Source organism: Monomorium pharaonis, chromosome 8 (assembly GCF_013373865.1).
Source record: "Monomorium pharaonis isolate MP-MQ-018 chromosome 8, ASM1337386v2, whole genome shotgun sequence".
Classification (NCBI taxonomy): domain Eukaryota; kingdom Metazoa; phylum Arthropoda; class Insecta; order Hymenoptera; family Formicidae; genus Monomorium; species Monomorium pharaonis.
In genome coordinates, this window is record NC_050474.1 from 16,815,225 (window position 1) to 16,830,833 (window position 15,609).

General features: G+C 31.7%; 1 protein-coding gene across 1 annotated transcript in view; it reads left to right on the forward strand.

The window, feature by feature from the left end:
* Positions 1-353: 353 nt before the first annotated feature.
* LOC105832056 (synaptotagmin-6) overlaps positions 354-15,609 on the forward strand; it is a 32,923-nt gene continuing 17,667 nt past the window's right edge. The window contains exons 1-4 of the mRNA XM_036291252.1: positions 354-588; positions 5,668-5,820; positions 12,693-12,874; positions 15,035-15,225. Coding sequence (XP_036147145.1) covers positions 5,681-5,820; positions 12,693-12,874; positions 15,035-15,225 — 513 coding nt within the window. The 5' untranslated portion in view covers positions 354-588; positions 5,668-5,680. The remainder of the gene's footprint in view (positions 589-5,667; positions 5,821-12,692; positions 12,875-15,034; positions 15,226-15,609) is intronic.

Genomic DNA, 15,609 nt, shown 5'->3' on the forward strand with positions numbered 1-15,609 from the left:
TTTTGTAATTAAACATTTTATTTATCAAAAAATTGTAATAAAACTTTAATATAATTTTAATAAAATTTAAAATAAATTTTAAAGAAATTGTAACGAAAAATTGTAAATACTTTGTAATAAATGAACAACATTTTTAAAAATTAATATTAATGTTTTATAAAATTTTAATTAAGAAATCGATCAAAATAAATATAAAATTTAACAAAATGTCATTCAAATTTTGTCAAAATTTCCTTCAAATTTCTTAATACTTTTTAAATTATTACTTTTTATTTCTAATAATTCAAGGTCGTTCGATGATCCTTTATTATCTTTAACAAGGGTATCTATACGCTGACGCATGCGTATCGGATGTGCTCCTCCAGAGGATGAATGTATGGGGTGGAAAATGTACGCAGGTATGCTGTAGACGGCCGCGAGATAGACGTAACTTTAACATGCTCGTTGACAAATTAGTTGTTTGCTGATTCAACATTCTGTGTTGTGATTTGTTCTTCCGAGAAGCTGAGAAGTAGACCTCGTAGCCCTCGACCGTATCCCAACTAAGCAAGAACATAATGTAATATCGCGCAAATGATAGCAGCAAGCGTAAGTATTTCTCATGTTCTGCCGTATGTCTAACGACATGCGTCTTTCCAGAAAAGCGCATTTCGTGATGCCTCATATTCTAAAGAGTATACTTTAGTATACATGTATATAATAACACCAAAATGCAATTCATTCTTATTGATCTAGTCACACCATCTGGATTCAGTGATTATGAACTTAATAATTAGTTATCCTTTCTCCAATCGTAGCTTTACTTATCTTAAAAGAATGCGCATGTGCACAGAAAGAGAGAGAGAGAGAGAGAAGATAGAGAGAGAGAGAGAGAGAGAGAGAGAGAGAGAGAGAGAGAGAGAGAGAGAGAGAGAGAGGAGAGAGAGAGAGAGAGAGAGAGAGAGAGAGAGAGAGAGAGAGAGAGAGAGAGAGAGAGAGAGAGACGGAGCGAGAGAGAGAGAAGAGAGAGAGAGAGAGCGATAGAGAGAGAGATGCTATCGAGCTCGTCGTTCCTCTGCTCTCTCCATCTCTTACGACTATCTCTGAGAGAGAGAGAGAGAGATGCATATAGATGTATACATACATACTCGTAGGTATATCCGTACATACATACACAGAAAAAAAATGTAATACAGCCAATAACATATGTGATTGCGGGCTGCCAACTACATAAAATACTCAATACAATAATATTTGCTATTAATGCAAGTACAATGTTGATACTGCAATAGCATATATTATTGTATTGAGTATATTTTTAATTGGCAGCCCGCAATAACATATCTTATTGAATATATTGCATTTTTTTTTCAGTGTATGTGTATAGACATTACTGGTCCCGAATTTTTGATTTAATATTTAACTCGTGTTATTCAATTGAAGGTGGCGGTGCTGACGCGCTTACAAGAGTAAAGTACCTTAAAAAATTAATTGTTACATCGATTTTGATATCAAAATAATTGTATATTTATCTGCTTTTAAAATATCCCGATCCCGAATTTTGTTCTTAATATTTAACTTGTGTAACTTAATTGTTAAGGTGGATGTGCGAAAAATTAATTGCTGCATCAACTTTGGTACGAAAATAATCGTCTATTTATCTGTTCTTAAAATATTTTTGTCATGAATTTTTTGTTTAATATTTAACTTGCAACTCAATTGTTAAGTGGGGGGTGCTGATGCGTAAACAAAAAATTTGGGACCAGGATATTTTAAGAGAAAGTAAATAGACAATTATTTTGATATTAAAGTCGATGCAACAATTAATTTTTTTAAGATACTTTACTCTTGTGAGTTCGTCAGCACCACCACGCCGCTACCGCGTCGCTTGATAAACCAATTATATTTATGTACAAATTATATAATTTTTTGCACAAAAAATTTTGTTTTTTTTTCAAAAATTAAAATTTTTTTAAATAAAATTTTAAAACAAACAACTTTTGTTTTAAATATTTTGTATTTACATTTGTTATCAAGAAATTCAATAAAAAGTTTCTTTAAGGGAGTTTCTCTGCTCAGGCCTGGCACAACAAGTGGCACAGGGGTTCAAGTAAAGAAAAATATTCAAATGACTATTTTGTTGCCTTCTTTTTTTTTGCTGTAGATGTCCCAATTACTGCCACCTTAAGGGGATGCTGGAGTTGTCTGTTTTACCAACAAAAAGATAGTAATTTTTGTTTAACAATATCTTTTTATTTCTTTTATAGATTTGGAAATCCTTCTCCAGAATAAAAGAATACGCATTGCTATCAGTCTGTGGAGTGAAATTTCCTCCAAAAACGAGAAAAAATTGTTAATTTGCTGTCACATCATAACAATGTTTTCTTAATATAAAAGATCTACAGTTTGTACCTACGAAATTTGTATTCACAGACTAGTAGACGACGAAAACAAACAGTGTCGAGTTTCGAAAATTAGATTTTAGTGCCTAATTAAGACGAAATTGTTAAACGAAAATTTAGGTTATATACGCGTAAAAAGTCGATAAGTAGAGCAATAAAAAAATATATTTTTTGTCCTCGATATAAAGTCCAATTCACAGATGGATATTAATATGTGTACTTTAATTCTGGAAAAGAATTTCCAAATTTATAAAAGAGATATATACGAAATCTCATTAATGATGTGCATGAATGACTCTACCCACATAGAAATTGGCATCCAGTGGATGTCCAATGGACGTCCATTAAACCTCCATAGATCCATGGGACGTCTATGTCCATGGTGGAAGTCAGATGGACGTCCATTAGAGGTCTAGTAAACTTCCTTAACTCCATTGGAGATTTACCTCCATGGCGGAAGTTAGGTAGACATCCATTAGGGATTCATTAAACATCCATAGCTCCATTGGATGTTTTCTTGCACAGTGGAAGTTAGATGGACGTCTATTATAAGTTGACTCAGAAATCAGACAACACTATAGCATCCTGAATGAGAGATCCGTTTGATATTAAAAAAAATTATCATAAAGATAATGTTTTCAAAAATAACGGTTTGTCTACAATTACTGCGCACAAAAAAATGCACAAAATCTAAATTTATCATGTACTAAATACAAAAACAGAATAATAAATGTACTATTCAATTTTTCTTAGAATATATGATCTATATAGTTAAAATTATCTAATTAACCATTTGAACGCTTCAAAGTATTAATGCTAAATAGATCGCAATTTCCATCAAATTATTAAAGTTATGGAAAAAGATAAATTTGACAATGAAATTAATAAGTAAATAAATTAATGCTATTTATTTTTAATATGTTTTGCAAAATTTAATTGCTTTTATAAAAAATAATATAATTGCGTCAGTTTATAACATATATGTATATGTAGACAATAACAAGTACCCATATCGATGAGTCAAATTGGCATAGCAGATAGAGTACAAGGTTTGTAATCCTAAGGTCCCGGGCTCAAAACCAGAGGCAAGTAAGAATAAACTAAAATAATATAATTTAAATTTAATTAATTAATAAAAATTTGTCCTAAATTTAATATGTACTGTTGATAAAAATAATTTAAAAGAAATAAAATTTTTATTTTAAATTTTTATTTTGTCAAACATTCATCGAGGCTCCGTGAAGCCTCTATTAATGATCCACGAAACGTCCGTAAGTCATCCATCGAGGCTCCGTGAAGCCTCTGTTAATGATCCACACAACGTCTAATAGACCTCTTTGACGACCTCTATTGAAGGTCTAATAGACGTCCACAGTGCGGAACTGTGGATTTCTAATGGCTCTATATTGGACGTCTAATGGACGTCCACTGGAAGTTTAAACTTTCATGGCAGACGTCCATTAGACGTCTACTGGAGGTTTCATTTCTATGTGGGTACATTATCGACCTCGATCAAGTTTGAGAGGCAGTCCAGCATCGCCTTAAGCTTATAGTTGAACTTTATTAAACTATTTTGGGCATTACTGAAGCTAAAAGATGTTTTACTTTTAATCATAATATTACTTACTAACTCTATTATTATAAAAAAAATTATTATGCATTAAATATAAATACTCAATTAATAATAAATAAAAATATACAGAAATCTGCGATGTCCCTATGATTGACAGCCGATTTCGTATTACTGACACCCAATAACTGCCAATCTCTTTGACTGTGACTAGATATACTATAACTGCCAGTCCCTTTCATAGAGTCTCGTAGATATTAGTTATACGTACTTGTAACACATTTCTTGTCCCGAACATTGACGGCAGTTTAATGGACAAACCCAAAAATATTGTCCCTATTGCTGTCAGCATTAATTATAATAATTTGACATAAAATATCACCTATTTCATATATTATTTCATTACAATGATTCTTATATATCTCATTAATTCATTTTACATGTGTGTGTGATCAATGTAGATTATATAATAAAATTATTGCCCTTTTTTTAATATGACTTTTGCATCGCCTCTTACTTACGTAATCACACTTTTGACATAAAACCGAATTAACATTAATTTTTAAATATTAAGTATAAACAAATATGTTTCGTTTGTTTGTTTTTATATAAATTAATTTAATAATAAATTTTTTGTTTAACATGTTTGTTTATAAATTTATTTTTTATCAAGTACGATAAATAAAATGGCAGTTATTGGGACACTGGCAGTAATTGGGACATCTATCTTATATGGTCTAAAGTTAATAATGGTGAATATAAGAAAAAAATTAGCTATAAAGTACTACCTTCATTACTGAAATAATTTTTTTAAAAACTGAGAATAAACATTTTTCACTATTATACCACCCCAGCAAACACAGAACATAGCAGCAACATTGCGGCAATGTTATAACATTGTAGCAACATCACAGCAATATTACAACATTGCCGCAATGTTGCTGCAATGTTCTGTGTTTGCTGGGACCCTTAGATAACTAAATACAACAATTTGAAATTCATGTTATATTACTAGCACACATTTACCACACTTACGTGCTGTATTACTTCGATTATCATAAACTTTTTTTATCTTATCAATTATTTCACTCAAACGAGCAAGTGCATCGTTTCAAAAATTTAACAGTACTTTTCTGGACAGCTAAGATGTATTATTGTAAAATTTCACTAATATCTGTTCATTACTTTTATGTTTAATACGACAATAAAAACTGAAAAAGCTTGAAAATTCGATTTCCATAAGAGCCCATGTTAATAAAATATTTAATATTTAAATAACTAACTAGTTCAGCTTTCTAAAATTTTGAAAGTCAATTTATATCACTAATTTGAATTTCTCTACAAAGTTTCATAAAAATCTGTTCATTTTGATTTAGCAGCGGAAAAAAGTTTTATCCTTTAAAGAAATTTAAAAACCAACAAAGGTGAAAGAATTTGATTTTAGAATGGTAGTTAAAAAACCATGAATTAATTTTAGTCAAAATTCCATTGTTATTAAAAGTTTCAATTTTCTTTTTGAGTCTAATATACTTAGGTAATATTGAAAATTTGGCTATCTTGACTCGTCGTTACTTGAAAACTATCCCTACTCAATTTTTTTTTTAAATTAATGTCATTAGCATTATTTGGCATATATAATTCGGTTTGAATTTTGGTGACCATAAAATGAGCGAAATTTGCACTAACTTTTTGATTGTAATGTAATGAAAATTACAGGTTCCCAATTAAGATGGATGTCCACGGTGCTGGGGTGATCGCAATTCTGGGCACAGTTGGAGCTGCTACCGGGGCACTCTCAGCGGTGATTGTTTATACTATTTGCGCACGTCGTCGACGATTACTTACTTCGATCGGGGGACCACTCAACTGGTATGTATCATCCGTATACTCTTCTTTCTAATAGAATAATATATTTAACAATTTTAGCACAATTGAGATTTTGTCGCCTTTTACGAAAAATTAAGTATCTCACTGAGCAAAAAATAGTAGAGAAGTTTTGAAAAAGTATTTCAAAAAGAAAAGATAGTGTTTTGAATCTACGTATTTTTTAGCAAATTCGGACACTTGTACTAGTGTACACTGAGTGCGAACTTTTCTGGTTCACGTATTCGAATTGTCCCAGTGCAATCAGATTGGTGTGTAATATAGCAAAAGATATATACTGTAATTTATTATAACGTCCCCATTGAAAAGATGAGATGAAATTCCAGATTGTTATCCACATGTATGTGGTTTCCCATGGATTTTAGATGGTTTTGTATGGATTCCATATAGATAACCATATAAAATCATCTAAAATCCATGGGAATCCACATACATATGGATAACCATCTGGATTTCCATCTCATCTTTTCAACGGGGAAACATAACATTTACTACTATTTTGCTCCAGTGCTTTGCTGCACTAACTTAATGTTATACCAAAATTGATCTGGTTTATGCTACATGGAAATAATTCTGCAACGTGTCGGCAGCATTAAAGTAGAGACACTGCAGCATGATGTAAAGAAGATAAGGTGTGCTATTGCGCACGACCAATCATGTATACTTTCAAGATGACGTTATATTGAGGAAACAACCAATTGCATTTATGCGCGAAATTTCGTACATTTAAAAAATAATTTATTATAAATTGGATAAAATACTAAGCAAAAAAAATTTTTTTTAATGAATTTAACTATAAATTTCAAAGAAACAAATAAATTTAATACCAATTTTAAATAAACAAATGAATGTAGTAATTAAAAAATGTTTATAATTGCAAATTATTAAATAATAAGATTTCTTAAGGATAGATTACTTAATGAAATGTACAAGAAATTATTTTTAAACAATTTTTATTTAAAAAAGTATTCTTAAATAATTATATAAAAAAACTAGGTATAAAATTTTTGATTTTTGGCTGACTAGCAGCAATTCTAATTTGCGCATAAGATTGTTTTCTACTTTTATTTAATTCTTTAAGTCTAATATATGTTCTGGTCCTGACAAGACATAATAAAACTTCCCATGGAATTTGACGATCTAAAAGTTTTTCTTTTACTTTAAGAGCTACTTTTGTAAAAATTAACTCTGTATCAGATAAGAAATCTGTATGAAATTCATTAAAAACCTTCTCTAAAATATTTGCTGTGTTTAATAAATTTTCAGAAGGATATATTAATTGGCCGTTAGAAATATGACCAATTCAAGTAGGAAGATCTTGAGGCATATCTTTAGTAGGTGTACCACGGTACTTGGATCGGAATCTCTAGGCGATGTAACCTGTTACGTATATAAGAGCTTCTTCAAAATTTGATCAAAATTTAAGGAGAAAATATCTTTTAAAAGTAAAAAATTCAATTAAATGTTATTATCAGAAAAATTATATATATGTAACTTATTAGAACGGTTTCATTCACAGAGAATTGAAATAAATCAAGTTACAATGTACATACTTGATTTGACATGATAAAAATTGTTTCTTTTCTACTAAGCATAACAAATCAATTGTTATTTAAAATATATTTAGTAATTTTAGTAAAGCATCAATTTATCTAGTTGATAAATATTACGGCTTATACTATCATTCACACTGTCTTCCATAGTTCCATACCAATTTCTATTTCTTGATAATAAAGAGAACCCATAACATTATTCATAACTTTATTAATTGTAGGATAAAAATTTTGTTGCGCATCTTCAGTATCGATTAGAGATGTATCTTCATCATCTCCTACGTTGCAATGATCATGTCTGCTTGCCAAGAATATATCATTTTAATCGATATTTAAATTGCAAGGCGTATGGCTTGTCATGACCTGCTCCCATAACTCTAATATAAGAAAAAAGTCTTCAAGAACGTCCTGATTGAGTCTTCTAGTCATTATAAATAATGTTTCAAAATCTTGGTTGTACTTTTCATTTAAATAATTGTATAACTGCTGAAGAGAGACGTGTTCGTGAGTATAATACCTTTTTGAAAAGGTAATAAAGTGCGATGATTTCCGATTCTTAAGTTTTTCATTAAATTTGTCATTTTATCCAAAACTGAATTCTGATATTGTAAATCAAGACCATAAATGTGGAATTTCTTCGTATGTCCATACTTGCGATTAGTATTTAAAATATCAAATCAGTCATTACCTCTAGCTTTAATAAATCTGTACACTCTTTGTAATTTTCGCATTTATCATTTTCTTTATCCAAATAACCATTTATTCCATAAAATCTAATAGCCTCAGCTGTGGTATTGGAAAAAATTCGAATTGCAAAAAAGACTTTTTGTTACTCTGGTCCTTTAGCATCTAAATGTTTCCGTTCCAACTTATAAGCTATTTTTAAATTTTTCATGTTGATGGCTAGTAGTCTTTCCAATCATTCTTTAAGTAATATGCTTATTATTTATAATAAATTCATTATCAATGAAATTATTTCTTATTAATTTCAGTAAATGAGGAGCATCGGCAAAAGTAAAAATTTTTAAAGATTCGTCTTGTGGATATACAAAGAAACAGTTTTCATAATCTTCTATGCCTACATTAAATGATCTCCATATGCCAGTGTTAGTTGAATCTAAATCAGTCGTTAATGCAACTACAGCATTGTATAGTTAAATACGGTATTTTAAAACTTGAGTACGATGACTTAGCGTTGCTGGTTGCTAGGCATAAGATGCGCGCATGGATCGCATTTGAACGGTCGGACCACTAGCTGAGGAAAAGTTCGATTGGAGATCGAGCTTGGATGAATTAACACATTTTACGATCTCATTATATATAGACCCACACAATTTGCATAATAATTAAATAAATAATAAAAATAAAAATAATATAAATAATAAAATAACAATTACAATAAAAATGTTATAGTCAAAGCCCGTAGTGCGGGCGTTCCTAGGATTGACTGGTCAATGCGCGGAATAACCAAGCGTTTTGGTCAAAGTCCGAAATAGTTTTGTATTTCGGTCTTTGACTGATACGTTTTTTTAGTCCATCCTAGGAGTGACTAACATGGCTGGTCAAAGTTAAAAACTGAAAAAAATCACTTCGGACTTTGACTAGCCAATCCTAGGTGTGGCTTAATTCAGACTTTAAAAAATAAAGCCAATATTTTTAAATAATATTTTTGTTGTTAACATAAGGTAGGTTTTACTTTAGGCTTGTAGTTGTGTAATTTGAAATATAGTATAAAGTAGACAAACCTTTGGTAACTTTGCCCTAGTTTACACCGAGCACTTGGTACGCGTATCAAGTAGTGAATTTAAGCTAATCAGCCAATGATTAAACACATTCACTAGTTATTTATTATTTGATACACGTACCAAGTGCTCGGTGTAAATTAGGTCTTTGATTAGCCATGTTAGTCACTCCCACGATTACGTTTTGCGTAGAAAGTCGCAAACCCATGTGGTGCAGAGATTGCTTCGTACACACACACACACGCACGCACGCACGCACGCACGCACGCACGCACGCACACACGGGGGGGGGGGTGCAAGGAAAGAGGTATCCATGTACATTGTATTGAAAATCTGTAAACACATATGAACTTTATTTTGTTTGCAATGTACAACATGAGTACGGATGCACTTGGACGGATGGGTGCAGGCGGGGGGCCAAAGGCCCTCCTTGCACTCCCTCTGTGTGTGTGTGTGTGTGTGTGTGTGTGTGTGTGTGTGCGTGCGCGCTCGCGCGCGCGAAGCATTCTCTGCACCACATGAGTTTGCGACTTTCCACGTAACTGCTGCTTGCTAGACGTAATAACTTGCAACGCATTCATGCCGTGAATCGCTCACGGATAGCAGACAGATTAAAACACGCACAAGGCGCATAGCTGACTTAAACGGCGTTATTGTAATTACACCTAGGATTGACTGGTCAATGCGCGGAACAACTAAGCGTTTTGGTCAAAGTCCGAAGTAATTTTTTCAGTTTCTAACTTTGACCAGCCATGTTAGTCACTAGGAATCCTAGGAATGCTCGCGCAACGGGGTTTGATCATAACATATGTACCTAATATCTAAAATTTTTCCGTTTTTTTAAAAGAACTAATACTTTTTTCTTCTATAAAATTTTTAATCTTAGGTAATGTTAAATATTGTGTGTTTACTATGCCATCACGTGTGTGTAATTACTGTACCATTACCCCACACAGCACACTTTATCCTAGGGATGTCCCTAGGATGTCATTTTAGGATATCGCAATATCGTTGGATATCCGTGGACCGTCTGTGATATCCGAGGGATATCCAAGGGATGCACAAATGTCCACCGATTTGACATCCTGTAGATATCTCAAACGATATCCAGAGGATGTCCAAGGGATTTCCTGAGATATCGTAATACACCCTAGTGAAAAAATTTGTCAGAATTAAAAAAATTTTTTTCAGGATTTCTGATAAATATTTCGATTTTTTATAATTGAAACGTTTCTCGGAAAAACTTAAAAAATAAAAAATTTTGATTAATTTAAAAATTTTTTGAATATTTCTAAGTATTTTTAAGAGTTTCTAAGAATTGAAAAAAACTTGAACAAAAAATAAAAAATTCTAATTATTTTTACGGCAATTTTGTAAGAGAAAGAAGACTATAATATAACATGTTTTAGCCAAGCCACAGTCGTACCTGTTAAAGCATGTTTAATAGTTTAATATCTCTATACCTGAAAAAACGGTCACCCATCCAAGTGTCAACCCTCGCCGATGTCGCTTGACTTCGAAGACCGTATACGCATTCTAACGCTTCGTGGTGATCCATAAACACTTCTTGTTTATGGATTCATATTTGTTATAGATCATTACAATAGACGTTGTCAGAAGGATAAAACATGTATAGTTAACTTATATTTTTATAAATAAATATAAAGTTTTACAATTTTTTTTACTTTTTTTACTATTTTTATATATGCGCGCAAAATAGTATGTAGACTAATTTATTAAAAAATCTGTTTTTGCTCTGTTTGTATAAAATAAAAAAATTTTTTTAATGTCATTTTTTATAATTTTTTAGTATATGTGGCATATTATTAATATGCCACATTGTTTCCATAAGTGTATTTTCTTTATGTTCTGACGTTTTAATCTACGTTTCTTAAAGATTTAATTTACACTTCTGTCACTCTTTTGTTACATTATAATTAACTTTCCCTTTACACTTGATTTATGCTCCATTAATTGTAGAGATAAAAAAGATATGATGGGATATTATTTGGATGTAATAGGATATCGTAAGATATTAATGAATATCTTACAAAATCTTATAATATTTTAAGATATTTTTTGGGGATATCGAAATATATTAATAAGATATCATATGATATCTTAAGATATTTTACGATATTTTAAGATATTTTTGTAGGATATCCCGGGAGCTACTCATTGAGATATCCGTGTGATCGCCTTCGTCTGTCTGGGATAATTTGGGATATCCTCAGGATAAAGTGTGCTGTGTGGGACACGTGTAATCACATGTGATGGCATAGTGCGACTTTCTATGTGCGCACGTATATCAAAATCACTTTGTGAAGCGAGTATGATGCGTTCGTGCATGCACGGTGTGATAATCACGCCGTGAAGGTAACATGACTCCGCACGAATTGTTATTTGGGTTCATATGACCGGATATCCCTGTCTGCGTGTGTCCAATTGTAACATGTCAACTTCGCGCTGTAGGAAGAAGAACTACGACTGAACACAATTAAACTCTGAACTAAAAAGATGTGCAGTATAGCCAAGGTCCGTAGACGGATGAGAGGGCATTAAATACTTAGGGCCTTCTTATCAATTTTGACACAAACAATAGTCAAACAACAACTGAGCGTTCAAAATGGCTGAAATTTGAATAGCTATCTTTCAAAGCATGTATGTACAAACATAGTACCAGAATAATTTTGATGAGTAACGATCTTCATGTTGAGGCTCAAAACTTTTCAGGCTACCTACGTATATACACTTGATGTAAGGTACCTGTATCCAAAGGAAAAAAAAGATAACACTTGCTGAGAACACATGCCGAAAACATGATTACATATATATTCAAAGTGGCCCAGTTATGTATTTTCCTCTTCTTTGTAAACATTTTTGAAAAAATGCCAAATAAAAAAATCAACATGTTTAATTAAACATTTATTAACATACTTATGGAAAAAATTACACATGTAGTTATTTATTAAATAATGATACTGTGTTTATTTATTACAAAGGGTGTTATCTTAATTTTTACCTGTCAAAAGCGCCAACTTACTAGAGAAAGACAAGAAATATTAATCAAAGGTTAAACACTTTTGTATATTAATAAAATATCTTGTATTTCTAGTAGTGTCCCTCGCCATAATAGTTTTGCAATACAAAAAGTTTTCTTTCACTAATTATAAACAAGACGTTTTAATAAAAATGTAAAGTAAATGTATTGAAAAGCATAAATAAAGAACTATAATAATATGAATTGCAGATATTTATAATTGTTACATGATAGTTATACCAAGCAAAAACTTACCTCTGAAATTTTAGGTTTGGAAGAACACGATTTGAATAAAGTGCGATTACAAGCCATAGAAAGTAGATATTGACCAGTTAACTGATATAAATATATTGTATTGACTTCTTAAGCGATATATTAGCGTTTTCTGTGAAATTTGTTGTGTGACTATTTGAAAATGAGGAGTGAGTCATATTGGGTACATAGCCATATTGGGTACAGGTACCTTACATTAAATTCAAGTGTATCAAAAAATGAATAAAGTACAAATTATTGCTTTTTCAGGTTTGAAAAGGATTTATTGGACAGAGCTGAAGAAGCAGCAAAGTCATCAAAAGACGTTTTGGTCGGTGTCGCGCTTTCGCGTGATAATAAGGGTATCAGACAGAATGACAGTCATTCAGACGATGATGAATGGCAGTCTGATCACGTCTTTGATAGCATCGCCAGTGATTCTCCCAAAAGAGGTAGATACATATATGCTTTAAACATATTATTAATCCGTTAGTACCTAATCAACAAAATGTTAGTAAGATGTCAAAAAACTGACAACAGACTGCTGTTAGCAGATTGAGCTCATCGGAATGCGCCTTTTGTAAATGTTGAACAGAATCTATTTCCAGAGAGCACAGAGAGTTCAAAAAGAACTCAATTGTATGTCACCAATTATGTCACCAATTATGAATTCTTTTTGAATATTTTTTTATAAAAATAATTTTTTTTTCATCTTAAAAAGAATTCATAATTGGTGACATAAAATTGAATTCTTTTTGAATCTCTGTGCTGTCTGGGTTGACATTCTATGACTGCGTTTCTTTTACGAAATACAGTCAACACTTTTGTCACATTTTTTTCGTACGAATTCGAGAATCAGGCCTCAGATTGTATAGTTACAGACCTGTTCCCACAGAAAAGAGACAGAATATATCCACCTCTCTGTCGACTCTCCCCGCGCGTGTCACAACACACCAAGGCCCCTCCATTATATAGTATAAGCTCTATGCTTCTCGTACAACACACACTCACACATATTTCGTGACTCCAAAATGGCGCCCATGTGAAGACCTTCCTTCCCCTTCCGTCGTTCATCCACAGACCTTGGTGTATCAGAAAAATTTAGTAACATATTAAGAAATATGAAATTGAAGCTGAGTTTTTCAGTAAAAATAAATTTCAAAAATATATCAAAGTACAGAAAGATCCTTTACCGACAATGTATAAGAAAAATGTGGTATATGAATTGTAAGGATCGATTATGATGCATCATATGTGAGCCAGACATGCAGACAATTAAAAACGAGAATCAAAGAGCATGAAAAAAATATCAGATAGAATAATGCTATTAGCTCTGTAATTACTGACCACAGGATGCATCACAACCATGAATTTGATTGGGAAGGACTTAAGATTCTGGATACTCTTTTTCTTTCATCTATTTCGTTGAATTAGAGAGAGATTTCTCGTTACGATTTTTCGGCCAGCACATACTTTATTTCCTTTTTCTTTCACGCACACTTCCGATCTCTCCTCTCACATACACTCAGTTCTACCAACTTGACTCCTTGCAATCCTGCCAATCTTATACCAACCTAACGCTCGCATTAGCAACATAACACTCACATATAATTTTTAATAATATTTGGGAGGGAAATTAGAGAACAAAGAAGAAAGAAAATAGTAAAGAAATAGAAGTAGTAGAGAGTAGGAAGAGAGGTTTAATTTGAAGAGATAAGAGATATGATAGAAAAACAGAGCGATAGGTATAAGACTTATGTGATAAGAAAGAAGACTATAAACAGAGAAAAAACGATGATATTAAGAACATTATATGTAGTATGGTTTATAGTGTTTATATTGTACCACTTGTAGTTATTTATATTATTTGTATTAGATACATTTAATGTTAAAATTGTATTATAGATTAGTCTGATGCGTGTATATTAATGCAACGAGCTCGGGAGATTATGTGATAATAAAATAAAAACAGTGTTGAGGCAATAGAATCATCCCTATCCTATTGCTTCAACGCTATTTTTATTCTATTATCACATAATCTCCCTAGCTCATTGCATTAATGTACACACATCAGACTAATCTATAATAAGTTCGCGAATTTTTTGTGGGCAAATAAATAGCTTTATTTTAAAAAAACAAATATAAACCATTTTATTATACACATATTAAATTAATAAAAAAAAATTTTATTTATTTATAATTGTTTAAAATGGCGGCGCCACACTTCCGTAAACACGCATTTTCTAATTTGCATGCAACACTACTTACAATTTTATCTCACTGACTTAAAATGTTAATATAATTTTCTTTTGTACATTACACAACAAAGTACGTAGAATTTCTTTGGTAAATATGCACAATAAGGGCCTATACGAGAAATCAATTAAAAGGTAGTAGATTTTGTGTATTTTTGCTCCCTGAATCCAAAACTATTGTTAGAATTAGGGGGTCGCTTGTATTTTCTAAGATATCGTCATGAAAATAACAAAAAACGGTAAATATTACGTTTAACAAAGTACAACACACACACACACACACACACACACACACACAGGGCTATTTATTAAAGTTTTCTTCTATTATATATATATATCTAAGTGTTTCTTTTACAGTTATACAGCATCTCTCGGAATCAGATGGTACATCTCCATCTCCTGTAAGTCCACTTGCACCACTTATTCCGGAAGGCACACTGATCGCATCTGAGAAACGGATGATAATCGTTAGACCACCACCGCGCAGTATAGATGAGTGTTATTCTAAATTGTGTAGCGTTGAAGTTGAGTCGACTCCACGGCATAAGGTATCTCATATAATACAGAATATTAAATAAACGTTACTGAAAAGATAGCAATGTTGAATGTTAAAATGTATTTTTTTTTATTGGCTCCATTGATATATTAGCTCCATTGGGTTCTATTGATTTTCCTTCATTAATTTATTAATATGTAATTTATATATAGTCAAGAAAAATTAAAAGCCAATGAGAGCCGGCACAGGATATTTTTGTGCAATATGAACTATTTTTATTAATCGATCCGCTTTAAGGCGTTGCAACGCGAACGACATTAAGTACAATAATATAAAGCGCAAACATTTAGTACAATATTATAATTCGCAGACGTTTCAACTTCGTGTTTGAGTCCTCTTCAGTGCTAAAATCTATGTTACTGTCTCTAATTATGAT